At 45.0% G+C, this 17,261-nt stretch overlaps 1 protein-coding gene and 1 non-coding gene across 6 annotated transcripts in view; one reads left to right on the top strand and one right to left on the bottom strand.

The window, feature by feature from the left end:
- tmem218 (transmembrane protein 218) overlaps window positions 1–3,336 on the top strand; it is a 55,821-nt gene extending 52,485 nt beyond the window's left edge. For all 5 annotated transcript variants that reach the window (XM_070894340.1, XM_070894341.1, XM_070894342.1 and 2 more), the window contains one exon: window positions 1,294–3,336. In XM_070894340.1, coding sequence (XP_070750441.1) covers window positions 1,294–1,428 — 135 coding nt within the window. In that variant the 3' untranslated portion in view covers window positions 1,429–3,336. The remainder of the gene's footprint in view (window positions 1–1,293) is intronic.
- Window positions 799–871, bottom strand: trnav-aac (transfer RNA valine (anticodon AAC)). Its single transcript has one exon. It is a non-coding gene; the product is annotated as a tRNA-Val (tRNA).
- Window positions 3,337–17,261: the final 13,925 nt, after the last annotated feature.

Genomic DNA, 17,261 nt, shown 5'->3' with positions numbered 1-17,261 from the left:
ACCATTGGATGTGTTCTTGAAATGTCGATTTCACTACCAGGCAACAGCGGTTCAAGAAGGCGGCTCACCACCTTCTCAAAGGCAATTAAGGATGGGCAATGCTAGCATTGCCAGCGATGCCCTTATCCCAGGAACAATTAAAAAAAAAACTCTTCCCATGGTAAAATTACAACAAGCACCATCTTCTCACCGGATGTTCACTGTCAAGTAAGGGTTGCCAGATAGCAATCAAGAGTGACAGCCCTGTTTTTCTCCCCATCCTTAGCACAGGGTAATTGAGGCCATGTGCACTGGTACTCCCCACCCTGGCCCAGATCAGCTAGCTCAACACAGCATGATGATCAAACCTGGGGCCCTGTGGTCTGTGCACCTTTGCACCATACCGCATCTTGCACTTAGTCATCAAGTGCTCAGGGACAGCTAAACCCATGTTTATATTGGGGGGAATAATATTGCAGCATTTATGCATTGGCTGATTTATGAAGAGTGCCATTGGATGTATTCTTGAAATGTCAATTTGTAATTTCACTACCAGGGTCAGTTCCTGTGATGTATTTGCTTCATGGGTTATTTACTTAAGAATTCATAGCAACACATTGCTATTTAGAACTAGTTGGTTTATTACAAAGGTTTATCAATTACACTACACATTACCAGTTTATCCACTAGGCTCACAACTGCATACCTCATCGTGGATGACCTCAACCCAACTAACTGGGATTTTATTGAGTCTTGTGAACATCACATGACCGGCTACGCCACTCACAATGCAATAGCTCTACAACTCTTTTGGGTATATGTTTCTGCCTGGTTTCGAACCGGGGACCTTTCGCGTGTTAGGCAAACTTGATAACCACTACACTACAGAAACACTGTCAAAACCTGTGAGCATACTCACAGGTGCATACATTACAGTTCCCAATCTATGTTGTGCTGATGGAGGGAGACACTTATACAAAAGCAAAATACTCCAGATACTGGACATCTGAAATAAAAACTCAAAATGCTGGAAGTGCTCAGCAGATCAGGCAGCATCTGTGGAGCGATAAACAGTTAATGTTTCAGGTCGATGACCTTTCATCAGAATATTTATGAGAGAGACACTTGCCTACACTGACTATTTCCCCTAAAGAGAGGGGTAGAGAGAAGTCACCTAAGGCTTGTCCTAACATACCTGCTTGCGGTCAGTGCTTTGTTGTAAATATGGAAGCAGATTGCCTGCTTGTTCACTCAGGAAGAATAGTGTCAGAGGCTGGCGTACAAGTCTGATCCATACCCCTCTTTTTCTTGCAGATTTTCGACAGTTTCTTCATTGGCCGCTATTGTCTGCTGTGTATACTGATTGTGGCAGTTCTAACAGGCTTGATTCTACTCTGTCCCCATTATTTACTGGAGCATATAGAAGCCAAACCTCTTCGAAACTACTGAGAAACGATCAACAGAGCTCCAGCAATGTGTGTGTTAAAGCAACATTGTATTCGCTGTAACTTTTTAAAAGTTTTATATTTCTTAAAACTGTGGTACGGAAATTGCAATATCTGTTGAGGAATGGCAGACCTGTAGTAATTTACACAAGTTGAACTTTCCTCTTCAAATGGAAAATCCCACTGAATTGTCTATGACTTTTATTTTTCTGCCATTTCCCAGGGGTCTGGAAAGGGAATCAAAAATTTTCCTTGAGTTGAGCAGCATTTTAGTGAGAAAAAGACTGTCCCAGAGGTCAAACGTGAACAGTGAGAAAATAGCTAACAGAATCATAGAAATTACAGCTCAGAATAAGGCCCTTCGACCTATAGCCGCTGTGCCACTGAGTGTCATTGGGTGATGATATAGCCGCAAGTTTTTTTTGGCCAGTTTTGTCCCCGTTTTTCTCTCCTATACATGCACGAAGTCCATGAGTGTGAATTGTCCTTTCATACCAAGTGTCCATTCTTCATGTGTGACTCTGAATAATGAATATCAACACGCTTTTCAACTGTAGGTAGGCATCGCAGCCGAGTCTGATCTTGCCTTCACCCTGGGACCCACATGCATTTCGCAGTGGGGAATGCTGGCTAGTGATCAGGTGCTGAAATCCTGGCTGATTTTCCCTCTAGCCCAGGGATGATGAGCGTGGAGACCAGACCAGACCAAAATTCATCCCTGTTCTGTGCTGTTAACCGATCTCAACTATGGTAAAGCTGTGGGGAGCGCTAAAGTTAGTTGCAGCCTCCTTGTCTGGGGAAAGTAAAATCCGCCAGAGTACCTGTGCCTGGTTGCTGTGCATTGACCCCTGCTGAGCAATGTGCAGATTTAGGATTAGACTCGGCTGAGATTCGCTCCCATCCCACAGTTCAGTAGACTGAAGAGTAGCCACTTGGAGAAGACACTAGAAGGCGACCAGCACCCGAGAGAAGGGGAGAACACTGGGGAAATGAGAAGTATCCTTTGTTTAAATGTGAAAGATTCCTTCGCTGCAGATTCAAGGAAAATCCCGGTTCCAAATATCCATGTCAAATAGGTCATGTTATTGCTTCTAAATAATCAGAGCTTGTCAATCATCACATACAGACATTGCTCTCTCACCCTGCAATCTCACAGCCAGGTCCAGACTGGCTCATGAGACCCACCAGAGACCCCTCTGGTGAATCTACAGAAAACCTCAGTAAGGCTACAGTTGGAGTACTGTGTGTTGTTTTGGGCTCCACATTATATTAAGTAAGTTGAGGCAATAGAGAGGGCACAGCACAGATTCATTAGGATGCTGCCTGGTATGTGAAGTACAAATAGGAGGAAAGACTAGAAAATATGGAGATGTTTTTGTTCGAACAGAGGGGGGTGGGGGGGCTTTTGAGAGAAGTGTTTAAAATCATGATGGGATAGGACAAGGTAAATAGAAACAGACTTCAGGGGGCATAGGTTAAATATAGGAGATTTAGGATGGAGATTTACACAGGGGGGGGGGGGGGCGGTGTATTATGGATCAGAGTTAGTGATTGTATCTGAGACCCCATGGTGACATTTGAAAATAGGTCAGATAGGTGGCTGAAGAATAGGGAGTTAAAGGGATATAGGAACAGGGCATGTATATGGGATTAAGATGACTTGGGCCAAACACTCGGGGGGGGCTCTGTGAGGAAACTCGGGCTGAGTACACTCACTGCTGCCCCAACACCGATAAGCTACTCAGTAGAACCAACCAGATGCTGCCTCTTCCATACTTTGTGGTTATATTATGCAACTAATTATTTATTTAAAACAAGTCTTTCTGTACATTGAGAATTTTTTCGATTTTGGAAACATTTTTATATTTTGTAGCTAATTTCTTTTGAATAAATATTTTTGCTCTGGTAAATATACAGATTTATATATGTTTAATTTTTTAAAAATCAGTGAGTTGCTGGAGAATGCAAGCATGGCTATATATTGTAATGTCTTGGAATTTAAAAAAGCTATTTAAACTTCCACATTTGAGCCAGAAACTCATGACTTCCATGGCATTATGTTAGCCAAAGAAATGCTCCTTTTTGTAATCCCCTTTCCCCATAACTCGGTTAAACAGTGCTCCTCATTTAAGAATCTGACACTAGGTGGCGCTGCAATGCCATCTACTGACAGAAATTAAGAACTGTACCTGTACAGTATAGTGCGGCTTGTAGCTGAATAACAGGACAGAAACAAGATTTAGAATCAAAGTCTCAAAAATAAATGGAGCACACGAGGAAAGCCATTAAGGCGAAGAAAGAGAGGGAGATATATCTAGCTATAATAGTCTTGTATATAATGTGCTATCATACACTTACTTCTGTCACTCTTAATCATAGGCAAATTTATTCCAGTTAAGACAGATTTATTCCGCCACATCTGATTGGGTATTCTACCTATGTGATTGATTCCCAGCCCTGACTTCCCCTTTCTCAGGAGCTGCAGCAAAGCACAGAGAAGTAAGATAAAACAAATGAGAAACGATTGAATATCTCCAAGCTAGGTGTAAATGTAGGTAGTGTCCTTTATTACATACTGTGATATCTCTGGTCTATTGTGCAGTGATTTCAATATTCCTCCTCCTGGAGGTGCTGACTAAGCGCAGGCAAATGGAGTTCAAGTACAGATCAGCCATGATCTAATTGAATGGCAGAACAGGCTCGAGGGGTTGAATGGCCGCCTGTTCCAATGAGTGTCACTTTGGTAGGTCTATTGTTTCTGAGTCAGAAGGCTGTCACTCTAGGACTCGAGCACCTGATACTCCAATGCAACTGAGGGAATATGGCATAGTTGGCAGTGCTACCCTTCAGATGAGACACTAAACTGAAATCCTATCTGATTTGGCATCAAGGATCCTGCAACACTATTTGAAGAAGAGCAGGACGTTCTCCCGGTATCGTGACCAAAATTGCTCCCTCAACCAACACAACCCAAACCAGATTAACAGGTTGTTGATCACATTGCTATTTACATTATCTAGCTGTGTGTAAAATGGCTGCTGCACTAGTTTGGCCTACATAACAGCAGTCGCTACATTTCAAGGTAAGTCATTGTATGTGATCTGTTGAAATATTTCTGAGGCCATTCAGCCTACCTTATCTGTGGCACTGTTTGCTAAATTATCCAACGCTTATCCGCCTGCCCTGTTGTCTCCTCCAAAGCCCTGTATTTTGCTCTGCTTTAAATATTTATACACTTTAAAGGATGCAATTGTCTCTGCCTCAACTAGTAACTGTGGCAAAGCTTTTTATGCTCCAACATACAGTGCAGAAATAAATTTCTTCTAATCTCTTTCCTCAGTCTCAGTGACAGCTTTAAATTGACAGTCCCTCATTGAGTCTCCCACCAGAGGAAACAGTCATTCCCGATTCATGCCATCAAACGATATGGGGATAGTGCAGGAAAGTGGAGTTTAGGAAGAAGAGCAGCCATGATCTTATTGAATGGTGGAACAGGCTCGAGGGGCTGTATGGCCTTCACGTGTGCCTATTTCTTATATTCTTAAACCTGGTAGATTGCCAGTCTGTATAGTTTAGTGCCACATTGGTTGGTCATTTTACTGACTGGGCGATTGGAAGAAGTTTCTCCTGCCACCTCTTAGACTTTTTCCATAGTGAATGCAGTAGCTGTGATGCTACAATTCTTTGTATCTAGGTGTCTGCCGTGCCTCAGTTGTAGCACTCTCACGTCTGGGTCAGAAGGTTGTGGGTTCATGTACTTCTCCAGAGACATGAGCACAAAACCTAGGCTGACACTCCAGTGCAGTACTTAGGGAGGTGCCTAAGTACTTTAATGAGACGTTAAACCGAGGCCCCCTCTGCCCTGTCCGGTGGACTTAAAAGATCCCATGGCAATATTAGAGGAGAAAATGAGTTCTCTCCGGCCGCCTGGTCAATATTTATCCCTCAACTGAAATCACAAAAAAATAGATTAGTCATTATCACATTGCTGTTTATGCGACCTTGCTGTACGCAAATAAGAACATAAGACATAGGAGCAGGAGTAGGCCATTTGGCCCCTCAAGCCTGCTCCGCCATTCAATAAGATCATGGCTTATCATCAATCTCAACTCCACTTTCCTGCACTATCGCCATATCACTTGATTCCCTTAATATCCAAAAATCTATCGATCTCTGTCTTGAATATACTCAATGACTGAGCATCCACAGCCCTCTGGGGTAGAGAATTCCAAAGAGTCACCGTCCTCTGAGTGAAGAAATTCTCCTCATCTCAGTCCTAAATGACCGACCCCTTATTCTGAGACTGTGACCCCTGGTTCTAGACTCCCCAGCCAGAGGAAACATCCTCCCTACAGCTATCCTGTCAAGTCCTGTAAGAATTTTGTATCTTTCAATGAGATCACCTCTCATTCTTCTAAACTCTAGGGTATATAGACTTAGTCTACTCAATCTTATCGTAGGACAATCCCCCCATCCCAGGAATTAGTCTGGTGAACCTTCGTTGCACTCCCTCTATGGCAAGTATATCCTTCCTTAGGTAAGGAGACCAAAACTGTACACAGTAATAAGAACATAAGAAATAGGAGCAGGAGTAGGCCATACGGCCCCTCGAGCCTGCTCCGCCATTTAATACGATCATGGCTGATCCGATCATGGACTCAGGTCAACTTCCCGCCCACTCCCCATAAACCCCTTATTCCCTTATCGGGTGATCTCACCAGGGCCCTAATAATTGCAGTAAGACGTCTTTACTCTAAATCCTCATGTAATAAAGGCCAACATAACATTTGCTTTCCTAATTGCTGTACCTGCATGTTAACTTTCAGTGATTCGTGTACAAGGACACAAAGGTCCTTCTGAACATCAACATTTCCCAATCTCTCACCATTTTAAAAATACTCTGTTTTTCTATTGTTGCTACCAAAGTGAATAACTTCAAATTTCTCTTTTTTTTACTAATACTAATTTCTTTCAGTTCCTCATTTTTCCTTGGTTCTCCACTATTACCGGCAAGTTTTTGTGTCTTCTTCCGTGAAGACAGACACAAAGTATTTGTTTAACTTTTCTGCCATTTCCTTATTCCCCATTATAAGAACATAAGAATATAAGAAATAGGAGCAGGAGTAGGTCATATGGCCCTTCGAGCCTGCTCCGCCATTTAATACGATCATGGCTGATCCGATCAACAGATCCACTTCCCTGCCCTCTCCCCATAACCCCTTATTCCCTTCTCGGTTAAGAAGCTGTCTATCTCTGTCTTAAATTTATTCAATGATCCAGCTTCCACAGCTCTCTGAGGCAGAAAATTCCACAGATTTACAACCCTCTGAGAGAAGAAATTCCTCCTCATCTCAGTTTTTAATGGGCGGCCCCTTATTCTAAGATTAGGGCCCCTAGTTCTAGTCTCCCCTATCAGTGGAAATAGCCTCTCTGCATCCACCTTGTCAAGCCCCCTCATTATCTTATACATTTCGATAAGATCACCCCTCATTCTTCTAAATTCCAATGAGTAGAGGCCTAACCTACTCAACCTTTCCTCATAAATCAACTTCCTCATCTCTGGAATCACCCTAGTGAACCTTCTCTGAAGGTTCCAAAGCAAGAATATCCTTTCTTAAATATGGAAACCAAAACTATATGCAGTATTCTAGGTGTGGCCTCACCAGTACCTTATATAGCTGTAGCAAGACTTCCCTGCTTTTATACTCCATCCCCTATGCAATAAAGGCCAAGATTCCATTGGCCTTCTTGATCACTTGCTTTACCTGCATACTAACCTTTTGTGTTTCATGCACCAGGACCCCCAGGTCCCGCTGTACTGCAGCACTTTGCAATTTTTCTCCATTTAAATAATAACTTGCTCTTTGATTTTTTTCTGCTGCAGTGCATAACCTCATACTTTCCAACATTATACTCCATCTGCCAAATTTTTGCCCACCCACCTAGCCTGTCTATGTCCTTTTGCAGGTTTTTTGTGTCCTCCTCACACATTGCTTTTTCTCCCAGCTTTGTATTATCAGCAAACTTGTCTACATTACACTCAGTCCCTTCATTCAAGTCATTAATATAGATTGTAAATAGTTGGGGTCCCAGCACTGATCCCTGCGGCACCCCACTAGTTACTGATTGCCAACCCAAGAATGAACCATTTATCCCGACTCTCTGTTTTTTGTTAGTTAGCCAATCCTCTATCCATGCTAATATATTACCCCAACCCCGTGAACTTTTATCTTGTGCAGTAATCTTTTATGTGGCACCTTGTCAAATGGCTTCTGGAAGTCCAAATACACCAAATCCACTGGTTCCCCTTTATCCACCCTGTTTGTTACATCCTCAGAGAATTCCAGCAAACTTCCCCTTCATAAATCCATACTGACTCTGCCTGATTGAATTATTTTCCAAATGTCCTGCTACTGCTTCTTTACTGTCTCAGCCTGTATTGGCTGCTGTGTTTCCTACATTACAACAGTGACTACATTTCAAAAAGCACTGCATTGGGACGTCCTGAGCTCATGAAAGATGCCATATAAATGCAAATCTTTCTTTCTGGGAACATTTCAGGTTCTATGGAAAGAAGGCCAATTGAATTTCTTATGTCATGCTGAACAAGGGCTGTGTTGTGTAATTGAAATTTCTGAGTGGGCTGTGATGGTGCGTAGATGAGATTACTTGCTCTTTCCAGCTAATTATTAACTTTTGTAAACCACTCACTCATAAAGGAAAACTAATTACCTTAATTTTTCCATCTTATGGCTCATTCTGCAGTTTAATTGGCGTCCATTACACTAATTGTGTTAAAGCCCTGTAACTTCCAAGTAAGTAAACTCCGTAGACTGTTGTGGAAATAAAATAGGAATTTTATTTTGAATCTCATTATATTCATAAAGGTTGCTGTTTTTACCACAGCTGCATATCAAGCATTTGTTTTTTCGGTTGTTACTCTGCTTTGTCATAATTAATTGGTAAAATGGATGCTAATTTAAGTTTGTTTATTGTCCCTCTTGGGTCTTGTGTCTATCGTCCATCAGCAGCGAGGGTGGACAGGTAGTCACTTCCCAGGACCCCCCACCTCTGCTTTATGGCCCATATCTGTTCTTGAGCTCCTCAGTGGGAGGGACCTGAGACCAGCTCTGACTCATTAGCCATTTGTCTACTGGTACTGATTTGATCCAATGTAGGCCACCCTGACCTGCGAGGGAGCACCACCGCAGGTCAGGAGTACAAGAGCTGGAGCAAGCCACTGCAGCTCCCAACACGAGCCGACACAGGTGTGCGGCGGCTTCGAGGTGGGCGACTGGGTGACGTCATCAGGACCCAGGTTGCCATTTGGAGCGTGGGCAGGAACATCAGCTGGGCTCTAGTAAAGGAGAGGAGCGGGAAGATCGTGACAGACTTGCGACGAGTGATGGGGCGGAGGAGCGATGAGGGATCATGGCTGAGATTTGATGAGTGATCGTGACGGAGGTTCGGCGAATGTTTGTGGCGGAGGAGCGGAGAGAGATCGTGGCGGAGGTGCGGTGAATGAAGGTACAGGGCCCAGAAGAGCCCAGGGCCCAGGGGCAGTATGGGCCTGCCCACACTGAAATATGTGTGCGCATTAGGTCCGTGCACCAGAGCAGGTCTCCAGTCGTCCTGGTTAACCCTTGCCACTGGATAAAGGCCTAGCTCTGTCAAGCCTGTGTGGTGGCTGAAGTGCAACAGTCACCTCACGTTAAAAAAATCCACGCTCAGGCATCTTCCACCCCCTCAACTGGAGTTCAGGACTGGAATATTGGGTCCTTCATTGAAACATCTGTGAACTCATCCTCGTTCGAGGGACTGTCTATGATGATGATCCAACGTTTCAGAAACCAGCGACCGTGATCCAGCTCCCAATGTTTGCACTGTTAAATCTGGCATCCTTTTTCCCATCAGTAGACCCGTAGGCAAAGCACTGAGACCACCCTGATCAAAATCACGATTGATATCTTCTGTGACTGCGCTCACATAGTGTGACCTCTCTGGCATTCAACACAGTCTATCGCACCACTTCCCCCACGAACCACCTCCACGGACCCACCTTTGCATGTTTCCATTCTGTTTTGCATACAGTTTTGGTCGTCTTATTTAAGGAGGGATATACTTGCATTGGAGGCAGTTCAGAGATGGTTCACTAGATTGATTCCTGAGATGAAAGGGTTGTCTTATGAAGAAAGTTTAAGCAGGTTGGACCTATACTCATTGGGATTTAGAAGAATGAGAGGTGATATTGAAATGTAGAAACATAGAAAATAGGTGCAGGAGTAGGCCATTTGGCCCTTCGAGCCTGTACCACTATTCAATAAGATCATGGCTGATCATTCGCCTCAGTACCCCTTTCCTGCTTTCTCTCCATACCCCTTGATCCCTTTAGCCATAAGGGCCATATCTAACTCTCTCTTGAATATATCCAATGAACTGGCATCAACAACTCTCTGCGGTAGGGAATTCCATAGGTTAACAACTCTCTGAGTAAAGAAGTTTCTCCTCATCTCAGTCCTAACTGACTTACACTTATCCTTCGACTGTGTCCTCTGGTTCTGGACTTCCCCAACATCGGGAACATTCTTCCTGCAGCTAACCTGTCTAGTCCCGTCAGAATTTTATATGTTTCTATGAGATCCCCTCTCATCCTTCTAAACTCCAGTGAATACAGGCCCAGTCGATCCAGTCTCCTCATATGTCAGTCCTGTCATCCCGGGAATCAGTCTGGTGAACCTTCGCTGCACTCCCTCTATAGGAAGAATGTCCTCCCTCAGATTAGGAGACCAAAACTGAACACAATATTCCAGATGAGGCCTCACCAAGGCCCTGTACAACTGCAGTAAGACCTCCCTACTCTTATACCCAAATCCCTTAGCTATGAAGACCAATGTACCATTTGCCTTCTTCACCGCCTGCTGTACCTGCATGCCAACTTTCAATGACTGATGTACCATGACAGCCAGGTCTCGTTGCACCTCCCCTTTTCCTAATCTGGGGCCATTCAGATAATATTCTGCCTATGTGTTTTTGCCCCCAAAGTGGATAACCTCACATTTATCCACATAATACTGCATCTGCCATGCATTTGCCCACTCACCTAACCAGTCCAAGTCACCCTGCAGCCTCTTAGCGTCCTCCTCACAGCTCACACCGCCACCCAGCTTAGTGTCAGATTCTGAGGGGACTTGACAGGGTAGATGCAGAGAGGATTTTTCCACTCGTGGGGGAATCTAGAACTAGGGGGCATAGTTTCAGAATAAGGGGACGCCTATTTAAAACGGAAATGAGGAGGAATTTCTTTTCTCAGAGGGTCGTGAATCTTTGGAATTCTCTATCCCAGAGAGCTGTGGAGGCTGAGTCATTGAATATATTTAAGGTGGAGATAGACAGATTTTTGGATGATAAGAGAGTCAAGGGTTATGGGGAGCGGGTGGGGAAGTGGAGTTGAGGCCAGGGTCAGATCAGCCACGATCTTATTGAATGGCAGAGCAGGCTCGAGGGGCCAAATGGCTGACTCCTGTTCCTATTTCTTATGTTCTTATGTTCATTCCTACATGTCTAAATATGACCAGCGTATCTCCAGCAATGGATTGTACCTCTGCCCCTGCACAGCCATTCTTGGCCCATTTCCTTTGCTCATTTACATGGTGTCCTTCAGTGTCACCATCCAGAGGCAAGGTGTCTATTATCGTGCTTGTTGATGACAGTCCGCTCTACCTCTCCAACATTTCCCTCAATTCTACAACTGCCTCTGTGCTGTTGGACTGTGTGTTCACAGCAAATCGTGGATGAGCCAGAATTCCCTCCCGTCTAGCACTGGAAAGATCCGATCCATTGTATTTGCCTCCTGCTAACAGCTCTCTACTCTTGCCATGGAATCCATGGCCCCGATATTAACCCGGAGTCGGGAACGGGGTGTAAGAGGGTGGCAGCGAGCGACATCGCACGGCATTGAAGCCTGGCTAATTTTAACGGCCTAGGCATCATTTAAAGATTGCTTCATGTCAACATCACGTGTCTGCAGGCAGTCTGCCCACCCGCGACTACCTATGTTTCTATTGGAGAGAAAGCAGGAATGGGGTACTGAAGTTGCATGATCACCCATGACCATATTGAATGGTGCAAGCTCGAAGGACTGAATGGCCTACTCCTGCACCTATTTTCTATGTTTAAATCCTCAATCCAGCTCTGCGAGGGAGGCTGAGGGATAGGAAAATATGGACGTAGAGATCGGAGTAAAGAAATCTGCATTGTGTCAGCTGTGGCTCAGTGGGTAGCACTCTCACCTCTGGGTCAGCAGGTTGTGGGTTCAAGTCCTACTCCAGAAACTTTAGCACACAAATCTAGGGGAGTGCTGCACTATCGGAGGTGCCGTCTTTTGGATGAGACCGAGGTCCTGTCTGTATCCGTGACTTCCTCCCCGAATACCCTTCGTCCCTCTAACTCTGGCCTCCTATGCGCTCCCATTCCCTCCTTTCCAGAATTGGTAGCAGAGCTTTAGGTGTCTCACCTCTACTCCCTGGAAGTCCATCCCCATACCCTCCACCCACTTTCCTCATTCCCTGCTTTGAAGCACTGTCTCAAAACCTACCTATTCAGCTCTGCCTTCGCCAGGTTGACTAATGCCCCAATTATGCTTGCTATCCATTTTGAGAAACATCGAGAAAGCAGTTAAAAAAGCATATGGGATCCTGGGCTTCATAACTGCGGCATAGAGTACAAAAGCAAGGAAGTTATGTTGAACCTGTATAAAACACTGGTTCGGCCTCAACTAGAGTATTGTATCCATTTGTACACTTGTACTTAACTTTAATAAAAATATTTTTGTTACAAACTTTAAACTTTTCCATTAAGATCACTTACAAACTTGCTTTTCAAGTTACATGACTTATAACATTTAAACTTTTAAATTAAGATCAGTTAAATAACAGTAACATAACAACAATAACAACAACAACATCAGCAGCAAACAAACTTTACAGCAGCCATCTCTCCTCCCCCTTAGTCTAAGACCGCACGAATCCGCACAAGTCCTTGCTGCCTCTACCCTTGGCCAGTGACACAGGCCTTCTCCCGCTGAAACCAAGTTCTTTTTTTTGAGTATCTCGTGGATGTTCTTGTTGGTGGGTGTGGGCCCTAAGAGACAGCATTGTGGAAGGCCCGGCTCGGGCCCCTCGGCCTCTTCCCCGGACTTTGGATGCACCGGCACACAACCTGGGTCTGGGGATTGGAGTGTGAGAGTCACCAGCTGAATCCGTCATTTTCCGCTGGTCAATGAGAGCCTGGGTGTGCTTCCTTATTGTAGCAGCTAACTCCGACATTCTCTCCCTAATCTGCCCCGACAGCGTATCAGCTACCTCCTTCATTCTCTCCCTAATCTGCCCCGACAGCGTATCACCTACCTCCGACATTCCCTCCCAAATCTGCCTCGGCAGTGTATCAGCTACCTCCGGCATTCCCTTCCTAATCTGTCCCGACAGTGTTCCCATTTCTCCCGAGAGTGTTGTTACTTCTGACGACTATCCCGCTGTCTCATGACCCACCCTACCCATGGTGTCCAGGAGTGATTGGGTAAGCTCAATGCTCTCCCCACTCATTGCCATGAGCTGAACCACGTCTGTTGGATCCTGCATTTCAGGAGAGCACTCTCGAGCTCTCCTTCCCCTCTTCACCCTGAGTGTGGCTCGCTGGAATCCTCCGCTGCAACCTCGGACTGTGGGACACCGTGAAATGTCTCCTCACTTGCAGCAGTCCGGAAAGGGGTTGGCATATCCACGTGTGGCACCACCTCCTCCAGATTCAGTGTCACAGTCTCATCATCGGGGCCTTCCAGCTCCCCCTGATCCTCCTGCTCATCCTCGTCCTGATCTTCCTGTGGAAGTTCTGCATGAAAGACTTCATCCAGATCAGGCTCCTCCGCGAATGATTGTTCTTCTGCGGCAGGGGCTTGTGCTTCCTCAGGGATGGGCGCAACTTCTGCAAAATATAACCAAGCAGACGATCGGTGAGCAGCAGGGGAGGGGGCAGGGTGGCATAAGTAGGCTCACACAGCGCAGGCTCATTTGAAGGACCACGATGAATGAGGTCATACCCTCGCTCTGTAAGCTGGGCCCAGCTTGTGCACCGGTTGTTGACCTTCTAACCAATCAAACCAGCGATTCTCGCTTCCAGTAGTGTCATTGGGGGCACATTTGCCGAACCTCCTGCAGTTCGTGTTCGCTCTCTGTTGTGTGCCACCTTCCTCTGCAAAGATGAAAATAGAACTTTTTAAGAGAAGGGGTCTGTTGTGGTGGCCACACAGATGGTCACATTTACAATTGTAATTCCAGTGCATAAATGAAAATATTACTTACAGAAACTATTTTGCCACTTCTTTTTCACTGCCTACTGGTCCTCAGGGTGGTCACCATTGCAAAGAAATCATCTCCAACTTTGTCCCAACATTTGTTCATTTATCTGGGTGTACTTTAACTAGACCTTTGTTCTGAAGCTCCTGCCATCTGCTCTCAATGATAGAAACCAGGGCCTCAGTTTCATCTGCTTGAAACTTCCTGGTATTTGTCCCATGATCCATATTGCAGCAGCTCCAATTTTTATACACACAAGCAGCTCTGAAAATGTGCAGCAAAACACACCCCTCACATGCAAAACAGGAAGTTTTTTTGGCGGGGGCCTTTCGGCCCGGGATAGCAGGGGCACCTGGGGCGGAGGGTCATTTGGCCCGGGATAGCAGCAGTACCTGGGGCGGAGAGTCAGTCAGCCCTGGATAGCAGCGGCACTGGCACCTGGCGACTGGGGGGCCATTCGGCCGGGATAGCAGAAGCACCTGGGATGGGGGGCCATTTGGCCCAGGATAGCAGTGGCACCTGGGGCAGAGGGCCATTCGGCCCATGATAGCAGCAGCGTCAGTTTCAGTTTCCAGCCCAGTCTCAGCCCTTGGTCAGTTTCCATTCCCAGCCTCAGCCCTTCAGAGCGTCCCTCATTACCCTGGCAACATCAGTTTTTAGCGCAGGCCTTAAGCTCTGAGCTTAAGGCCAATGTGCGCCGTGCCAAATTCAAAGTTCATTCTGGCGAAACTTGGAACTTTTTTCCTGGCGCAGTCAGGCCACAAAAAAATCGGACGTACCTCTTCAACTGCGCCAAAAATCGCCCATGTGGAAATTTGAGCCCTATATGCTTCTGGGCAAGCATTTAAGTTATCAGCAGCGAGTTATACAAAAGATATTCTGATGAGCTCCGGATTTAGCTGGGGAGTAACAAAATGGTAGTCTCCAGACTCTCAGATTTGCTCAAAAGCATGTTTTCTTTAATTGGGGGATGTTAGATATTTCAAATGCTGCTTAGAGTCCAGGGATAGCCTTTGTGTTTCTGTGAAGTTTTCAGAGACATGGTTTTTGTTCTGAATTATTGTATCATAATAGGAATCAGTTCTCATTAGAAATGCCACTGTTGCTTTGTATAGCCTTAAGGCAGGTATTTCAGATTGTTTAGCAGAGCAACTTGTGAAATATATTGCTGAAAGTGGTTTGTGTTTGCCTTGGATGTGTGTTATTAATGATCTAATTCTACTCATCCCTCATTTGCCCCACTCTGCCATCAGAGTCTGATCTTTCAGTAACTACACCCTTGATCTTTGGAGATCTTTTGAGCTCTCCCCCCCCCCTCCCCTTCTGCTCCCAGTCCGCATCCCCCTGCTCCCCAAGCCAGTTTGTTTTGTTCCTTCAAAATACTTAAAAACTTTTCTCTTTGACTGTGTGGTTACCCCAACCCAATTTTTCCATTCTCCTGCTCAGCATTGTCATATCCTCTTGACATGCAACATTCCTCCATTGGCTGCTGCATTTCCCTACATTACAGCAGTGACCACATTTCAAAAATACTTCATTGGCCTCGGAGCCTTTGGGACATCCTGAGGTCATGAAAGGTGCTATATAAATGCAAGTCGTTATTCTTTTATTAATGCATGTTGTTGTAGTTGTTGTTGCAATCTGCTCAAAACACTCATTTAGAATTGTTGGGTGATCTAGCTTTAATGTGAGAACTACTTTGCAAGAAGGGTCAGTACAGCAGTATAAAGCATTTGCTTCATGGGTTCTTTGCTGAGAATTCATAGTAACACATTGCTATTAAGAACTAGTTGGTTTATTAGCAAACATTTAACAATCACACAAACATTACCAATTCATCCGCCAGGCTCACAACCACCTGCCTCATCGTGCATCCCCGAACCCAACTGGCTGGGGTTTTACTGAGTCTTGTGAACATCACGTGACTGGCTAAGCCACTCACAACTCAACACCTCTACAACTATTTTAGTTGTGAACATTAAACAAGTGCCCCCTGATTAAAGAGCGGGGTCGCAATCCAAAAACTTTTCAAGTGCTCCCTTGTTTTTTTTAAGGACACCAAAAACACAAATTATACAAGTGCCCCCTTGGGTAAAAGGGGGGAGGGGTGGGGGGGGGTGGGCACTAAAACCGACAAACATAGCCAAATTAAACTTTAAACATTAAGGATCAAATTAAAATTCGGTTGCCGAGGGTGATGATGCACTTCAGTCCCTCCGGCACCCACCTCTCGCGGAAGGCCGTGAGCATACCGGTGGATCAACAGCGCTACAACTATTTTGTTGTAATCAGTAATCAAGTGCTCCCTCTTAAAGGGGGGGGGGGGTGCACACTACAAAAGCTTTTCAGGCACCCCCTTGTTTTTTTAAGAGCACCAAAAACACAAATTATACAAATGCCCCCTGGCTAAAAGGAGGGGGGGGGGCACTAAAATCGGCACTGTAACCAAATTAAACTTTAGACATTAAAATTAAATTAAAATTTGGTTTCTGGGGGTGATGATGCACTCCAGTCCCTCCGGCGCCCACTCTCATGGAAGGCCGCGAGCGTACCGGTGGATCAACAGCTCTACAACTATTTTAAGTTGTAATCAGTAATCAAGTGCCCCCTGATTAAAGGGGGAGGGACACTCCTAAAAATTTTCAAGTACCCCTTGTTTTCTTTGTATTTTGGGGGGATTTTTTGCGGGCACTAAAAAACACAAACTATACAGGTGCCCCCTGGCTAAAGGGGGGGGGGGTACTAAAACCGGCACAATAAACAAATTAACCTTTCGACAAAAACATCAAATTAAAATTTGGTTACCGGGGGTGATGATGCATGCCAGTCCCTCTGGTACCCACCTCTCGCGGAAGGCCGCGAGCATACCGGTGGATCAACAGCTCTACAACTATTTTGTAGAAAACAATTAAATCAAGTGCCCCCTGATTAAAGGAGGGCAAACACATCAAACACTTTTGAGCAAGTGCCCTCTTGTTTTTTTCTAAGGGCACTAAAAACACAAATTATACAAGTGTCCCCTTGGTTAAAAGGAGTGGGGGGGGGGGGCACTAAAACTGACAAACATAGACAAATTAAACTTTAAATATTAAGGATAAAATTAAAATTTGGTTGCTGAGGGTGATGATGCACTCCAGTCCCTCTGGCGCCCAACTCTTGCGGAAGGCCACAAGCGTACCGGTGGATCAACAGCTCTACAAACCTGTGAGCATCCTCATAGTTGCATACATTACACTGGCCAATTAAAGCAAAATGGCTACTGCGGTTGCCTACATAACAATTGGCACTGCACTTCAAGTTAATTAATTAAATATGGTGCATTTTAAGTTCATTATATAATGTGATATACTGTATAACATTAGAGTAATCTAGAATAAACACATGAGAGAGAAAACAATAGAAGGTTATGCTGATAGGATGAGATGAAGTAAAGTAGGCGGAGGCTCGTGTGGAGCATGAATACCAGCATAGACCAAATGGCCTGTTT

Source organism: Pristiophorus japonicus, chromosome 11 (assembly GCF_044704955.1).
Source record: "Pristiophorus japonicus isolate sPriJap1 chromosome 11, sPriJap1.hap1, whole genome shotgun sequence".
In the NCBI taxonomy this organism is placed as follows: Eukaryota; Metazoa; Chordata; class Chondrichthyes; family Pristiophoridae; genus Pristiophorus; species Pristiophorus japonicus.
Note: the sequence above shows the minus strand (reverse complement) of the source record. Positions and strands in the feature narration are given on the sequence as shown.